Source organism: Anolis sagrei, chromosome 1 (genome assembly GCF_037176765.1).
Source record: "Anolis sagrei isolate rAnoSag1 chromosome 1, rAnoSag1.mat, whole genome shotgun sequence".
Classification (NCBI taxonomy): Eukaryota; Metazoa; Chordata; class Lepidosauria; order Squamata; family Dactyloidae; genus Anolis; species Anolis sagrei.
Genome location: NC_090021.1, coordinates 218899229 through 218913835, shown reverse-complemented (window position 1 = coordinate 218913835; position 14607 = coordinate 218899229). Strand labels below are relative to the sequence as shown.

Sequence of the window (14607 nt, the reverse complement as noted above, 5' to 3'; positions counted from 1 at the left end):
CACTTGCTCTGGAGGAGAAAGAGATGGTGTTATGAAAGGTGTAATCAGACACCAGATAAAGAACCCAGTAAGACTGGGTTGTTACATAATCCTTTTGGACAGGTTGCTGCACCAGCACTGTAGAGATAGTTTCATGAAAAAACAATTCCAAACTGTAATTTACTTCTAGGGAAAAAGGCCAAACCCAGACATATTTTTCCAGGGTTTTTTTGTTGGGGGAGGGGATGGGGAAGCACTTCATTTTTTTTCACAGCTGAAGCAGCAGTGTGCTCTCTTAAACAAGCAATGGCTTGAAAGTTAATGCTGTAGCCTTTGGAAACCGCCACCCATTCATTTAATGATTCTGGTGTCTCCAATTACCTCCCAGCTAATCTATTGGAATGGATACAATTCCTCATAAATAATGAAAATATTCCATTCTGTCCTCAAAGACAACTGTATGTAGACTAACAAAGTCTTAGTCAAAGAAATACACACATAAACATGAATAAAGGAATAGGCAGTTTGGGACATAAACATTACTGATAACTTGGCATCTGCTGCAGTGTTGGATTCTAGGCTTAGCTACAAGACTATACAATCTGGAGGAATTCATTTAACAGCAGTTATTTTGGTTGACTGAACTTCCCATATTGCTAAACTGCTGGCCAACTGTAGCAAAGGAAAGTATCAGGAGCCTAAGGCACTGACAGCTCTGCTAAGTACTAGGACAAGAGACTACCAGCCAGCACCAGGCACTATAGGCAATATTTCAGAGGATGGAAATGGCAAAATCATCTCTGAGTTTCCTTTGCTTTAAAAAGCCCTATGACATTAACTGGATCACATATACACATGTGCACACACACTCTCTAGTTTTGGAACAGGAAGCTCATCGTTGAGCCTGTACTGCCTTTTAAAACCCCTTTAGATGTACATCAAAGATTAAGACTTCACCCAAAAGAGGCTGAACCCAAAATCAGAATCTGATTCACTGTTCAAATACTCACACACTTTGAGAGTTGAAACATCAAGTTACAGAACTGAATGATGCACCCTTTTCTTTCCAGTTCTGCTTTATGTCATACTTTCAACTCTTTCATGCAAGTCAGATAAACCATATAATTCTTCAGGCATTAGATTTAAGTGAAACACCACAGTCTATCTCATCAGTACCTTACAGTCTAATTTTGCCACATGTTGTGGTTCAACCAGAGGCTTAAGACGATGGGATTGTCCAATCAGCGGTTTTGAGGACTGATGGGCTTTCCATGTGGGAAATGAGGGGATTTTAGAGCACAGTTCTCTCTGGGAGAATGGGTCTGCTCCTGGTGAGAGAGCGACGGCTTCAGAGCAGAGCGGAGATGGAGATGCTGTGGCATTAGAAGATAAGGAGAACCTTTCCCCTAGCCGTTCCTTGGCAACAGAAGATAAGGAGCTAGAAGGGAGAGATCTTTCCCCTGGGAAAACATCTGAGGTCAGTAGGAGCGGGAGGCTCGATCTCTGGGAGGAGGAAGCCAGATTATGGATATCACAAAGACTCCATGACATATCTTTGAAACAACAGAGCAGATGTCGAAGACATGACCTCATGGCTTTGTGGTCCTTAAATTAAAGTGTTGTTTATTAAAAGGGTTAGAGTAGGCAATGCTGCGTTACTGTTCATACCTTGGTCTTGTTCCACGTTCAAGTCTATGTTTAAGTTCCTTGGGAAAGTTTAGTGCTCATGTTCATGGATTCATGTTTTGAAAGAAGTTCCTGTGTTCCTGGCTGAGGATTTATGTTTATGTTTTGATTCCTGATTTTTCATGTTCCTTGTTACTTTTGAACATAACTCTTATGAACTCTGATGTATGGACTATTGTCTTTTATTAGTCTTTTTTCTTATTGTTTTTTGGGACATTGCTTTTTGTCTTACTTTTTGCCTTTTTATATTTGTTTTCTTCAATAAACTATTTAGCTAGTAATACTGGACTCTTCCTGCTCTGGCGGCAAGGTAACAGCGCTCCATGCAGCCATGTCAACCACATGACCTTGGAGGCGTCAACGAACAACACTGGCTCTTCGCCTTAGAAATTGAGATGAGCATCAAGAGTTGCACACAACTAGACTTAATGTCAAATGGAAACCTTTCCCTTTCACTGGACTCTTGTGTGGTGCAAAGGTGAATCCAGGCCAGAGTGCAACACCACGAGTGACATTTTACATGAAGGTGCATATCAGATGACAAATCTGCCACCCTCGAAGTCTAACACAAGACATAGCTATTTTTACACGCTTCCTACAAAAAGTGTTTTGGTATGCAGCTGGAGTATACAAATAGTTAAAATTCCTTCATATTTCTTCCAAAGTACTGATGCAGCTCTAGTATAGTAATTCCTCAGCTCTTCAGTGGGTTCAAAATATGGCAGCCAAATTGGTTACAGGAACATCCAGGAGTGAACATATCACCTCTATCCTACAGTCACTCTACTGGCTGCAAATTAGTTTCCGGGCAAAATAAAATGTTGGTTTTGACCTTTAAAGCCCTACATGGTTTGGCTCCAGGTTTCCTACAGGATTGCCTTCCCCCATATACTGAAGCCTTCTGGGGGGCTTCTGCTCCAGGCTGCCAGAACCCAACAGGCAACCACCACCCAGAGGACCTTTTCATTGGCCGCCCCAAGACTGTGGAACAACAATCTGCCAGAAGAGCTCCCACAGCTAGATCAGTTATCATAATTTAAGACACAAGTGAAGACCTACTGCTTTTGGCAGGCCTACCTAGACAGTTTTAATGATGGATTTTAAACTTGCATCTTATGTTCAATCTCTATTTTGTGTATTTTAATATGTGTTTTGTGAAAATACATTTTAATACATTATGTGTACTTTAAAGAATGTTTTTAGGTGAATGTGTGTTTTAGCAATGTTGTAATCCGCCTTGAGAGGCAGGCAAGAAATAAAAATTATTATTAGTAGTATCATGAATGATAATTTGCCATTTGATTCAACTACCTTTGGAACAACTGTCTATGAACCACATACTGTACACTTTGGAAAAGCCAAATGTTAGATTAACAGTAAAAAAAGGATAGGCATGGCATTTCTATGGATGGCGTTATAGTGTTAAAAGACTAGAACATCTCACACTACCAGTGCCTAACAACTTCCTTGTGTAATTTTTTTTAAAAACCATTCAGGTAGGGATTAAAGTAATTTACTTCCAATTCTAAGCAATGGAAGAAAATGAATTCAGACCATCTCCAATTTAGATTTTCATTCCAGTGACAACAGGGATGAAGTTGTTGAATTTTATCAATTCTGTGCCTGCCCTGCTCAACCCACACACAACTCTTCTCCTCTAAAAGGTAAGGGATGCAGACTTTCCCATAGGGTTACAAAATGATATTGATAAGTTTTAAGATATGACTTTGAGAAGTGCATGATGTCAGTATTATACTCATCTCATGCAACTATCTCCTTAAAAAGGCTAAAAAGTGCTGACTGTCACTTACACAAGCATAATCTCAAATGCAGAGTCATGTCAGCATATAAAAAACAGTAGATAGTTAGCAACTGCTTGGATTTATCAACAAAAATAAAATACATTACTTTTAGTTTTACCTTAAAAAAAATATAACAGAGAAAACATAACTCACCGCTAGATAGGGATCCTTTCTGTTGTGATGCATGCTGTAGTTGGAGAATGTGGAAGCAATCATTTAAGCAATTCATTGTTGCCATGGAAGTTGCTTTAAGCATCAGCAGATCTTGGTCCAAGGAAGAAAAATGACCAGAAGTAGGAAGGCATTCTATGCTTCTTACAAGGTCTCTTTGCTGTCCCTCAGCCTGATACATCTTCTACACACAAATAAAATAATTTGTTGTAATTTAAGATATCTGAAACTTCATCAAAACTCTCACTTATTTAAAAAGCCCTTGCTATTTAAATTAATTCAAAATCTGAATATAACCATATGAAAAGACCATTTCCTTCCTGTTAATCCAAACTTGTGATCATCTAATTTGTTCAAGCATTCAAATTACACTGAAGAGAGACTGAAGAGCATTATCTGTTACCTCATGACTGAAATGTTAGCCATTCTGCTTTCAGTAACTTTTCAAAATCTTGGGATAGCACAACTCATCAATCACAGAACTCATTCGAAATAATGTATACCCTTGTTGAATGCAGGCCAAATTTTATCAAATCTTCAGTCATGATTGCTCTTCTCTCCCAACTAATAGGAATCTTGGTACGTAATAGGCTTCTAGGAAAACTCAACACATACCCCATCTAAAGACTTATCAATACAAGTGAAGCAGAGATGCTGCCTGTTATCTTACGCATAAATTCTTCTATGACAGCACAAAATTGGCTCTAATTCTTAATCAACGTGTCATCAATTATGACAATTAAAATCAACGTATGCTTTTTATCCAACTGCACACTCTTTTATTGCATTTAATCCTAATAATTTCTGCTCACTTTTTCAACTTTTTTACAGTTGCTCCTTATTACTATCCTTTCTTTCCAGTCAAAACCCACTCATTACATTACCACATCATTGGCTATTATATTTTCATTTAGCTCCCAAACACCTTAGAATCCATTTCACAAGATAAAAATGGTCATATTTGTCCATTTGTCTATTTAAAGCTGAAGTTTACTTCAATTTCCACTTCAAAAGACCCAAGTTTCACATGCTTACTGGTGCACACACATTTTAAAAAATACTAAGCAAATTAAAGACTCCTGATTAAAGATTCTTCATTATCTCTTGATTAAAGCAATTTTTCTAGGACTCAGTTGAAGATAATCAATACAGAGTTTCTTATTAAGCCTTAGTTCAGTCTCATCCCAAAGCTACGTATCATACACAGGCAGTCCCCAGTTTACAAACAAGATAGGTTCTCTAAGTTTGTTCTTAAGTCTAATTTGTTTGTAAGTCAGAATGAGTATTTGCATCTTGAGCCATTTTTAAAAAAAGTTTTGGATAGCGTAGGAAAGGATTGACACCCTTTAATGTTTGTTTTGCTGTCTGTGCCCCTATTCAGAAGATTTCACCTCACTTTCTGTCCCTGCAACAATTGGATTTTGAAAAAAATGGGTTGTCATAGAAACAAGGATTGGTGATAAACCTTCTGTGGAGACACATTTTTCCAATGATAACTCTTACATGAGTGATTTTCTTTTCCTAGGAGGAGATTTCCTCTCATTTCTTGCTGTATTAGGAACAGGAAGTGAGATGAAATATTTCTAATGAGGATATACACAACAACATAAATCTCACTGAGGCTCTAACCCATGCTAACAAAAAATACAAAAACAAAATTTGCAAGGAGTCCTATTCTAAATGGAACTTGGGCAGTTGTTCATCTTAATATATTATTTATTTTCACTCATACATGTAAAAACTTACACATTTTCAAATGCTGTATAATACAGTACAGTACAACTTTAAACAACCTTGGTAGAGGATGATGGATTTTCTTAAAGAAGATGGGAAGGGTTTTAGAGAGTCAAAATCAGACATTTTCTCACAAAATAACCCATTTGCATCTACATAAAAATAACCTCCCTCATCAATAATATCTTCCAATATTTTAGGGAAATCATTTGCAGCAATTATGTCAGCACTCGATGCTTCACCTTGAACTTTAATATTATGCAAACTTCCTCTTTCTTCAAAGTGATTGAACCAACCCCTACTTACAACAAATTATTAATCGCAATTGCCTTCACTTGCTGTATGAGCAGCTTTTAGATCATTGAAAAGGCTTTGAGCCTTCTCTTACACTAAAGAAAGACTGACAGGCATACTACACTGATTTTGGTTTTCTATCCAAATTGTCAACAGCCTTTCCATCTTGATAATTAAGCCACTGCATTTCTTGTTGAATTCTAGCATTCATTGAGGTGTGGCCTTTCACATGCTCCATGAAATGATTTATGAAAGGCAACTTTATCAATATTCAGAAATACTGAATCATACAGTATTGCAGTTCAAATGACCCTGGATGCTGAAGGAAGCTTGTCTTTGATATAAAACTTGATATTTTCTAATCTCTTAACCCCAGTTAAAAGGTTAGAACCTCCTCTAGGATATTAATATTTCCTCTGTTTCTCCTATTTCAAGTAATTACTCCTTTTATCATTAGCACTAATGACCTCAAATATCTAATTTGCAATGATCTGAATATTGAGGATAGTTCAACCAAGTGTTGAAACTAAGCCTTCAAATTTTGGCATAACTTCTAGCTATTGTTAGCATGCAGTGACATGTAGATGTAACTACATGTCAAAAATATATGGAAGAGGGATGGTTGAGTAGAAGAGAGAAGGAAGATTACATGAGACCCACTCAGGTGCTACTTATCTCTTAAATTATACTTAAAAAATCTGGAAAGATTATACCTCTACTGAGCTTAAGCACTGTTCACTATTTACCAAAAGCTAAATAGAAGAAGATATACTGTATAAAGGATAATGGAACTTTATAAGCCCAAAATATACTATGTATAGTACTTTTCTTTGTAAATGCTTGCTTGCATCTTTTAAAAATATCCTCAATTACATTATCTGCTGTCTGGAAAAGACTTTAGTTCTGTTTTTAAACCCTGTAGATATGCAAAAAAGGTAGAGAGAGAGAAGTAAACAATATTAATGCTCTTCCACAATATGCCCTAATTACTGAATTAGTTGCTCAAGAGATGCTGCAAAGCGACACCTATCTAGAGTAAGCTGATATTGCAAGATGTAAAAAAGATTCAGGTCATCCAAGGGTTGGGCTAAAGACTTCTTGTCAAGTTTCTGAAGCAAGCTGGATTTCTTTTCCCCAGTTGAAAAATATTCCCTACAATTAATCTGAGGAGGCAAAGAAACAAATATGCATCCAAACTCCTTACAGTTACAGAGTACAATTCATAATTATTGCAAATACTAAGATATTGAGCAAAAATAATAAAATATACTGCCTTATATTTATTATGGCAAGGCCTTCCGCCCACAGTATGAATTATTATCCAGAATTTCAGTAATACAATTACGCATATTGAAGCAGGAGAGTTGCAGACAGAGAAATCAGAGAGCAATCAATACAAAAATATTGATGGTGATAATTCCATTTTTAACACAGGCTATTCACTTTTTCTCTGATAGTAGAGATTCATGCAATATGATAAGAAATCTTTTTCAATACAGAATTCTCTCATAGACTAGAATCTCTGGAGGAATAATTCAGCAATCACTTGTTGTTGGTCCTTGAAGTACTCCATTCCGGGGAGTAAATATGCTAAACCCTTCTTCTTATCCACAGTAACATAGCAGTATGCAGAGAAATAGCCATGTTCATCTGCCTGGAAAGGTACAATGGAATTCTGCAGCACCTCAAAAAAGTTCTAGTACAACCTTCCAAAGAACTATTTCATTTTATGTACTTGATGAATTACATGCATCTGATGAAGCAGACTGGAGTCCAGGAAAGTTTATGCTAGAAATTCTCACTAATTTCAGAATAGCTTAGTGCCACAGGATTCATTTATATCTTTTTTTCTTTTATATTAATGTAGATTAAACACAGAAGCCTATAACCACCAATGAATGCTGAAGAATACCATATAGCTTGAACCATAAATATCTAGGAACCGATTTTGGGATGTTGCATTCTTCCAAAGAAACCAAGAAGAGATTTTATTTATACTAACCTCTCGTACGTCAATTAAGTGATCTGGCTGCAGAATGGGAATTCTCTTCCCAGCTGGTAACCTGTGATGACCAACATTAAAAAAAGAGGCTGCATTTTGGCTGGGCCTTCTCTGCACACCGGGAGAGCCACTGCCTTGAGATGCAAGGGAGAAGCTGCGAGATTTCAGAGGAGGATTGTTCTGGTGAACAAACATATATATTAGGAAATATTTACAATTTAATTCCTAACACCTCCACCCTTCCAGACTATGTACATTCATGCATATACTATGAAAATATGCCACTAAGAATTTGGAAACACCTCAGAATGAGCTAACTTATAAATATACTCAGGCCTTGACCTGTTTCAAACATGCTTCAAACTCTAGGAGTAGCTTCCATCAGCATTGCTCCCCTTTCCTGACGCCCTCATGGTACCAAAGAAAACACATTTTCCTTTTGTGTGTGCGTGTTTCCTTTTCTGATTCTAGAATAGCGCCATGGACAATAGCAAGGCCAAAAGACATCCCTGGAGAGTTTTTCACAAAATTGAATAAGAAAAATTCTATAAAGCACACAAAGCCTTAGTAATCTGTCCCCAATTATTTTGGGAAAGCTTTTGTGTCAGATCATAATGTGCTTTTCCCCAAGTGACTGTGTAGCCATGGTGCTTAAAGCCAGCTTTCATTTCCTTATGAACAGATAAAATAGAACATGGTATGACATTTTATGAGCAGTTAAAACAGAACATGATATGTGGAATCCGACCCGCAATCCATGCTGCAGACATACTGTTTAGGAAACACATATATGTTGATTTTATATTTATTCTACAGTATTATTCATTTAATAGAAACACGGCTGCTCCATATTTGGCAGCTATATGAAGGGAATAAATATATCCACACACAGGCATGTGTAGATGTGGCGCCTCTACATGAGAGTGAGTGCTGACTGGTTCAAGGTTTATCATCAATAGAGGAGCTGTATGCTCTTATTTAAGCATGCCTATACATATAGAACCTTATATATCTGCTCAGGAAGATATTGCATTTATTTTATTTATTGTATTGTATATTACTTATTTCATCTCTCCCTTCAAAAATAAAAACTCCAAACGAATTAGAAACAAACGAAGGAGTTTTTCATTAACAATGACTCCCAATTTCATCTGAACCAAGCAAAGAGGTTATTTGATTTTTTAACTGGTAACTTTAACACCTAATTTTTTTTGCTGTAACTAAAACTGGAACAGGATTACTTTGTAGGCTATAATAGTCATAAGCTGTAATTCAGGAGTTTTCAACAAAATGAGAACCAGCTATCTGCCCATTATACATTACTGAGTGTGTGCATTGTAATCCGCCCTAAGTCCCCTTTGGAGTGTGTGTCCTGACTCTGAGCAATGAAATGCCTCCTGCATATTCCTGATGACCTATGAATGTATGCAAATTCATATTCTTGTTAACCACCGAGATCCACAAAGAAGGTCTTTTGTCATTGCCCCCCCCCCCCAACACCAACTGCTGCTCTGGGACCAGAGTAAAGAGAAGGGCCAAGAAGACAGTGCCATCTTGTCTTCAGTATCATCAGTTGGGGGCCCTTCCCCCCAACACCAACTGCTGCTCTGGCACCAGAGCAAAGAGAGAGGTCCAGGAACATATTGCATTTATTTTATTTATTGTATTGTATATTACTTGTAAGCCGCCCTGAGTCCCCTTTGGGATGAGAGGGGCGGCATATAAATGTCACAAACAAACAAATAAATAAATTGCAAACTTCACTCATTATACATCTAATCTCTTTGTTTTGCCTGATGTACAAGATGAAACAAGCTCACTGCCTGATCCCATGTGCACCTGTTAACTTGTTCAGAAAGAAACTCCACTGTATTCAGCAAACACAGGACTGTAGACTCAGTCTGAGGAACTACATTGCAAACGCAACTGAAGGAAACTGACCTAAACCTTCTGAATGAAGGAAGAGATAGCAGTTCTTAGAGCATGCCAAACCTAATTAAAATGTTACAGGTGCCCAGTTCCACTATTAACAACTCAGATTCATAAGCCAGAGCATAACAAGGTTTGGACCCCATGAAGTTATTTCATCTCTCCCTTCAAAAATAAAAACTCCAAACGAATTAGAAACAAACGAATGAGTTTTTCATTAACAATGACTCCCAATTTCATCTGAACCAAGCAAAGAGGTTATTTGATTTTTTAACTGGTAACTTTAACACCTAATTTTTATTTATTTATTTTTTTGCTGTAACTAAAACTGGAACAGGATTACTTTGTAGGCTATAATAGTCATAAGCTGTAATTCAGGAGTTTTCAACAAAATGAGAACCAGCTATCTGCCCATTACACATTACTGAGTGTGTGCATTGTAATCCGCCCTAAGTCCCCTTTGGAGTGTGTGTCCTGACTCTGAAGGAGAGGAGGAAGGGACAACTTGGGGGTGGGTGGGTCATGCCGTAGCTTTATTAAGGACAAAAGAGAAACTAAGACGGAGATACATTAACTACATGAGCAGCAATAAAGGTAGTAAGATGGGCATGTTAAAAGAAAAAAAATATTTAAAGAAGTAATTATGTCTTTCCTGCTTTACTGTGCTGACACACATGAGAGGAAAGAGAAGCATAGTTTGTTGTCATTACCACAATATATAAACAGAAATGTGTCAGTGTGAGATGTTTGGAGAAAGTGAGCGAGAGGACTACTCTGTCAGGATGGCTATGCAAAACAGGAGCACAGAGGGTGCACAAGTACTGGCTCGTTTAGATCATTATATATAAGATATAAGAAAGAACTTGATGGAAGGGTAAGGGTTGCTTCTCTGTTGAGGAATAGGCACATGATTTAGAGTCAGTGATTCTGTGTGAAAGAGTCAGGTATGGAAGAAGAGCTGAGCAAATGGTACAATAGTTACATCATTAGCAACTCATAATTAACAAGTAACTCACTAAGTTACCTTTCTTGACTGAAGTAATGAGTAAACTAGTTCCTTTTAAAAAGTAGCATTCCACATTCTGGTCTGAACAGGAATGTAGACAGGCTTTGGACAGGAATGTATGACAATTGGACAGGCCTTGGACTACGATCTGGATTATGTGATTTTGATTGATGTTTTAATAATTGTTTAATTGTGTGGTTTCAATTGTCTTTGTTTATTTTTATATTTATATGTATTGGCATCAAATTGCTGCCTGCTGTAATGCTGCCCTGAGTCCCCTTTTAGGGCGAGAAGGGTGGGATATACATATGTGAAATAAATAATAAATAAATAAATGTGATGTTTACTACATAGGAACAACACAAGGTATTAAAACATCTTCAAACAGTATTGTAATTTGTTGTGTTCTTCCAAATCTGACAATCAAAGTTTCTCCGTCTGTTAAAAAAAACAAAACCTTTCCTGGTTTGGTTTTTGGACCGCATGAAATGAAGTGTCTTCATGTACATGCACCTACGGCTTATAAGGATAAGATACTAATTATTTGTCAGGCCAGAATCTCAGTTTCTGGATACCTTTAAGGTGTTCATGTCAAAACCTAGCCAATGATTTAGATTTTATTGAACCATACCACAATCAGGGAAATCACACAGAATTGTTATATGTGTACCTTTTTAAATGTACCTTTTAAAGTACAAGTACATTATGAACAATTAAACAATGATAATTTCACAGTTCACACCATGAGTACCTTTCCAATTGCTTCAGTATGATGCTGTGTGCATATCTGAAGTCTGCTGACCCAGTGCTGCCGTTCTTTGGCATCAGTAGCTGAGTAGGGAGGGAAAAAGAGAGAGAAGGTAAGAGACAGGTCATACAGAAAAGCAATAGTTTTTATTTCAAGTGAAGTTCTGTTTAGGATCTCCACTTCTAGTATGAACAATATAGATGGGTATAACCCAAGACACCCTCTCCCTCTATTTGAATGACTGCATCTTGTTTCTGTGTGTGTCATAATTCACTATAATGGTTCTGCAGTACATTGCAGACCATGGTATGCATAGTACTAAAAGACAAAACCAAGGCAATGTTGAAATTTCCCCCCTCAAAACACGATTCCTTTATATTTTTCCTATGTATATAGATTTTAAGAATGATTTTTATTATGTGTGTTTGTACATATAGATTTTTGTATCTATTCTTAAAGGATCATGTTGGAAAACATTGAAACATCTCCATGCATCTGGAAAAGATCTGTAACAGCACAAGTTCTGATCCACTTCCATTCTGCTCACATTTGCACCATAAAAGAGAAAGACAAAGACGTTGCAAGATTTCTGTGCAGAATAGGAAAACTTTGCTCAAGTGCCTTCAGGAATTGAGTATGTCTTTGTGAAGTTATGCTCCAGAGTGATCTTTAATACTAAGAGATGTATATCTGATGCTAAAAAAACAAGATTTGGTACAAAGCCTGGATTCAACATTTCCCTCGTACAAACAGAAACATTTCTTCTATCTGCAAGTGACTTCTGAGTTTTCCACTTATACAACAAAGAAGTAATTCGAATTTATTCCTTCCCATTTGCAGTTCTGTGTCTCCAAAAGACTATTCCAGAGGATTCGGGAACCATCTAGAATAGTAGGTGAGATTGCACTGGAACAGTAACAGAAAAAGATGTTAAGAGGAGAGGAGAAAGTTGTTTAAAATAGCCCAAAAAAATCCACTAGCAGCAGCATTTTAAATAAAACTTTGCTTCTGCAACATTGACACTGGCAGAACAAAATCTTGGATTTGGCCTTGATGGCTTGAATCCCATTGGTAGTCTCCACTAGAGTGAGCCCATCAAATCAAATGCTGAATGATGAGCCACACACATATGTAAATCTCATTCATTCAACAGGTCTGCTCTAGTTGGGAATAATAATAGGAGGCCAAGTAGGTATTTGCTTAATCGTAAATACCAGGGAGGATACTTCTCTTCAATAGAATACCAACTTTCACATGATGAAAGAAAGAACTGGTATACAGTATCTGTCAACAACAGTGCAAGGCCTAACCAATTTCTCGTACTTCAAGTGCATGTTTGAAAGTGAGCAAGCTAGTTCAGGCACCTTTCAGATGATTATCTCAGTTCATTTTTGGATTCTAACAGCTTTCCTCCCACACTGAAGCTGCATCTCATTTGTGTCTTGTCTTTGTACAAAGGCAAGAAATGAAAAACTGATCTACTGAGAAGAGGCTTGGCTACATATTGGCATATCATGGCAGCACATCCACGGCAACACGAAAATATGCAAAATATGAAGGTAGTTTTGATTAAGTCATGAAGAACCAATTCTGCTGAGCACATGCCAGTAAATATTTAGAAAGGTGCTCTGCAACTGACTCAGAGAATGAGACATTTGGAAACAACAAAATAATAGTCTTAAGAGGAAAAACCAGAGACGGACTCTTAACCTCATGTTCAAACTTTAACAAATCTAAGAAATTCCATATCTTGCATGTCTAATGTTTATGAAACAGAACATGCTATTTATAAGTGGAACATGCTATTCCATATATAAATCTACTTAAATAATTTTCCAGTCTCAATGCTGGTTCTCAAATAAATTACTATGAGCACTTACAAAGGTAAGAACTAGAAAGATGCATTAAAGGCATTTTTTTAAATGAGGAAAGCACAGCAGTTTTTCTGTGAAGGCAATCTGAAAGGCTTTGTAGATTTCCACAGAAAGCTCCCCTGCTGTTTTGTGAAGTGTGCAATTTATCCAAGTGCTTGAGTTAGGCAACCCAATAAGATGGGACAGAACATCTTCTCCCAATGTCCATATTTTTCTGCAATGTTTTTGATACAGCGCTCCCAAGCTTTCAAGCATATTGATAGATTGAGGAATTGTGACAAAAGGCATCACTCTTCAAAAAATGTGTGATGCCTAAATTTTTGCAATTTTAAAAATAAGTATGTTTATCAAACTACAATTACTATGATCTTGAAAGTGTAGTTATTTCAATTCTCTAGATTTATTGCTTTTTGCAAAAAAAAACCCATAACTCCAATTTTTAAATCAATTGTTCAAACATGTTCAAACAAAGCAACAAAGAGAAAGAAGACAGCGATACAAGCATACACACAGCTTACCAGGGAAGAGGAAAGATTGCTCCCTGGTGGTGAAATAGAACAGTGCAACCCAGAATTACAAAATTCTTTTGTTGCTGTGTGCCTTCAAGTACGTAGTTTCTGACCCATGGCACCCCTAAGCCAACCCTACCACAGGGTTTTCTTGGCATGATTTCTTCAGAAGAGGTTTGCCACCGCCCTCCTCTCAGGCTGAGAGGGTGTCACTTGGTCAAGGTCACCCAATAAAGTTCATGGCAAAAAGGAGATTCTTACCTCTTAGTTTATATTGTTCCCCACTAGCAGCGTTCACTGTGAAGGTATGTGAATCTTCATCACTAGGGGAGATGACTGCTCCTGCCAGCTGTAAGGTCCCTCTAGGCTTTTGATTTCTGGACTGTTCGTTTACAAAATACTCCAGAAGGCCAGCTTCATTGTTTAAGACAAAATACCTGCAATTTTTAAGAAAGTGCAGGAAAAAAGGTTTTGTAGACATTAAAATGAAAATCCAAATTTTATTCCTAAATAATAATGCTTGGATTCAAAATCTGCTCTTGTCAACAAAAGTAGTACAAATGCAGACAAAATTAACAGCACATAGGTTGGTCAGGAAACAAAACATGACAAATGGCATCACTTTCCATAAATTATGAATGCCGCCTAAATATTACAAATTGTTCTGTTCTTTGCTCTCTGAAACTGTTTATCAAAGGGTTACAGACTCACTAGATAAGTAGGTCTCCCCACCTCTCGGATGGTTGGTTATACCTGAGAATACAGATACGCAAGGAGAACAAGCAAAAGCTGCCTCCCAATCTTTGCAGGTGAGATCACTAGTTTTTGAGGATTCTGGGTTCTTTTGATTTAAAAGCTTCAACGGCCTTCTAG

At 37.2% G+C, this 14607-nt stretch overlaps 1 protein-coding gene across 2 annotated transcripts in view; it reads right to left on the bottom strand.

The window, feature by feature from the left end:
* The window catches only part of OSBPL11 (oxysterol binding protein like 11), a 76354-nt gene that overhangs the window by 17265 nt on the left and 44482 nt on the right, over positions 1-14607 (bottom strand). For both annotated transcript variants that reach the window (XM_060775172.2, XM_060775163.2), the window contains exons 3-6: positions 13996-14171; positions 11355-11434; positions 7669-7848; positions 3621-3822 (exon numbers count right to left, since the gene is read on the bottom strand). In XM_060775172.2, coding sequence (XP_060631155.1) covers positions 3621-3822; positions 7669-7848; positions 11355-11434; positions 13996-14171 — 638 coding nt within the window. The remainder of the gene's footprint in view (positions 1-3620; positions 3823-7668; positions 7849-11354; positions 11435-13995; positions 14172-14607) is intronic.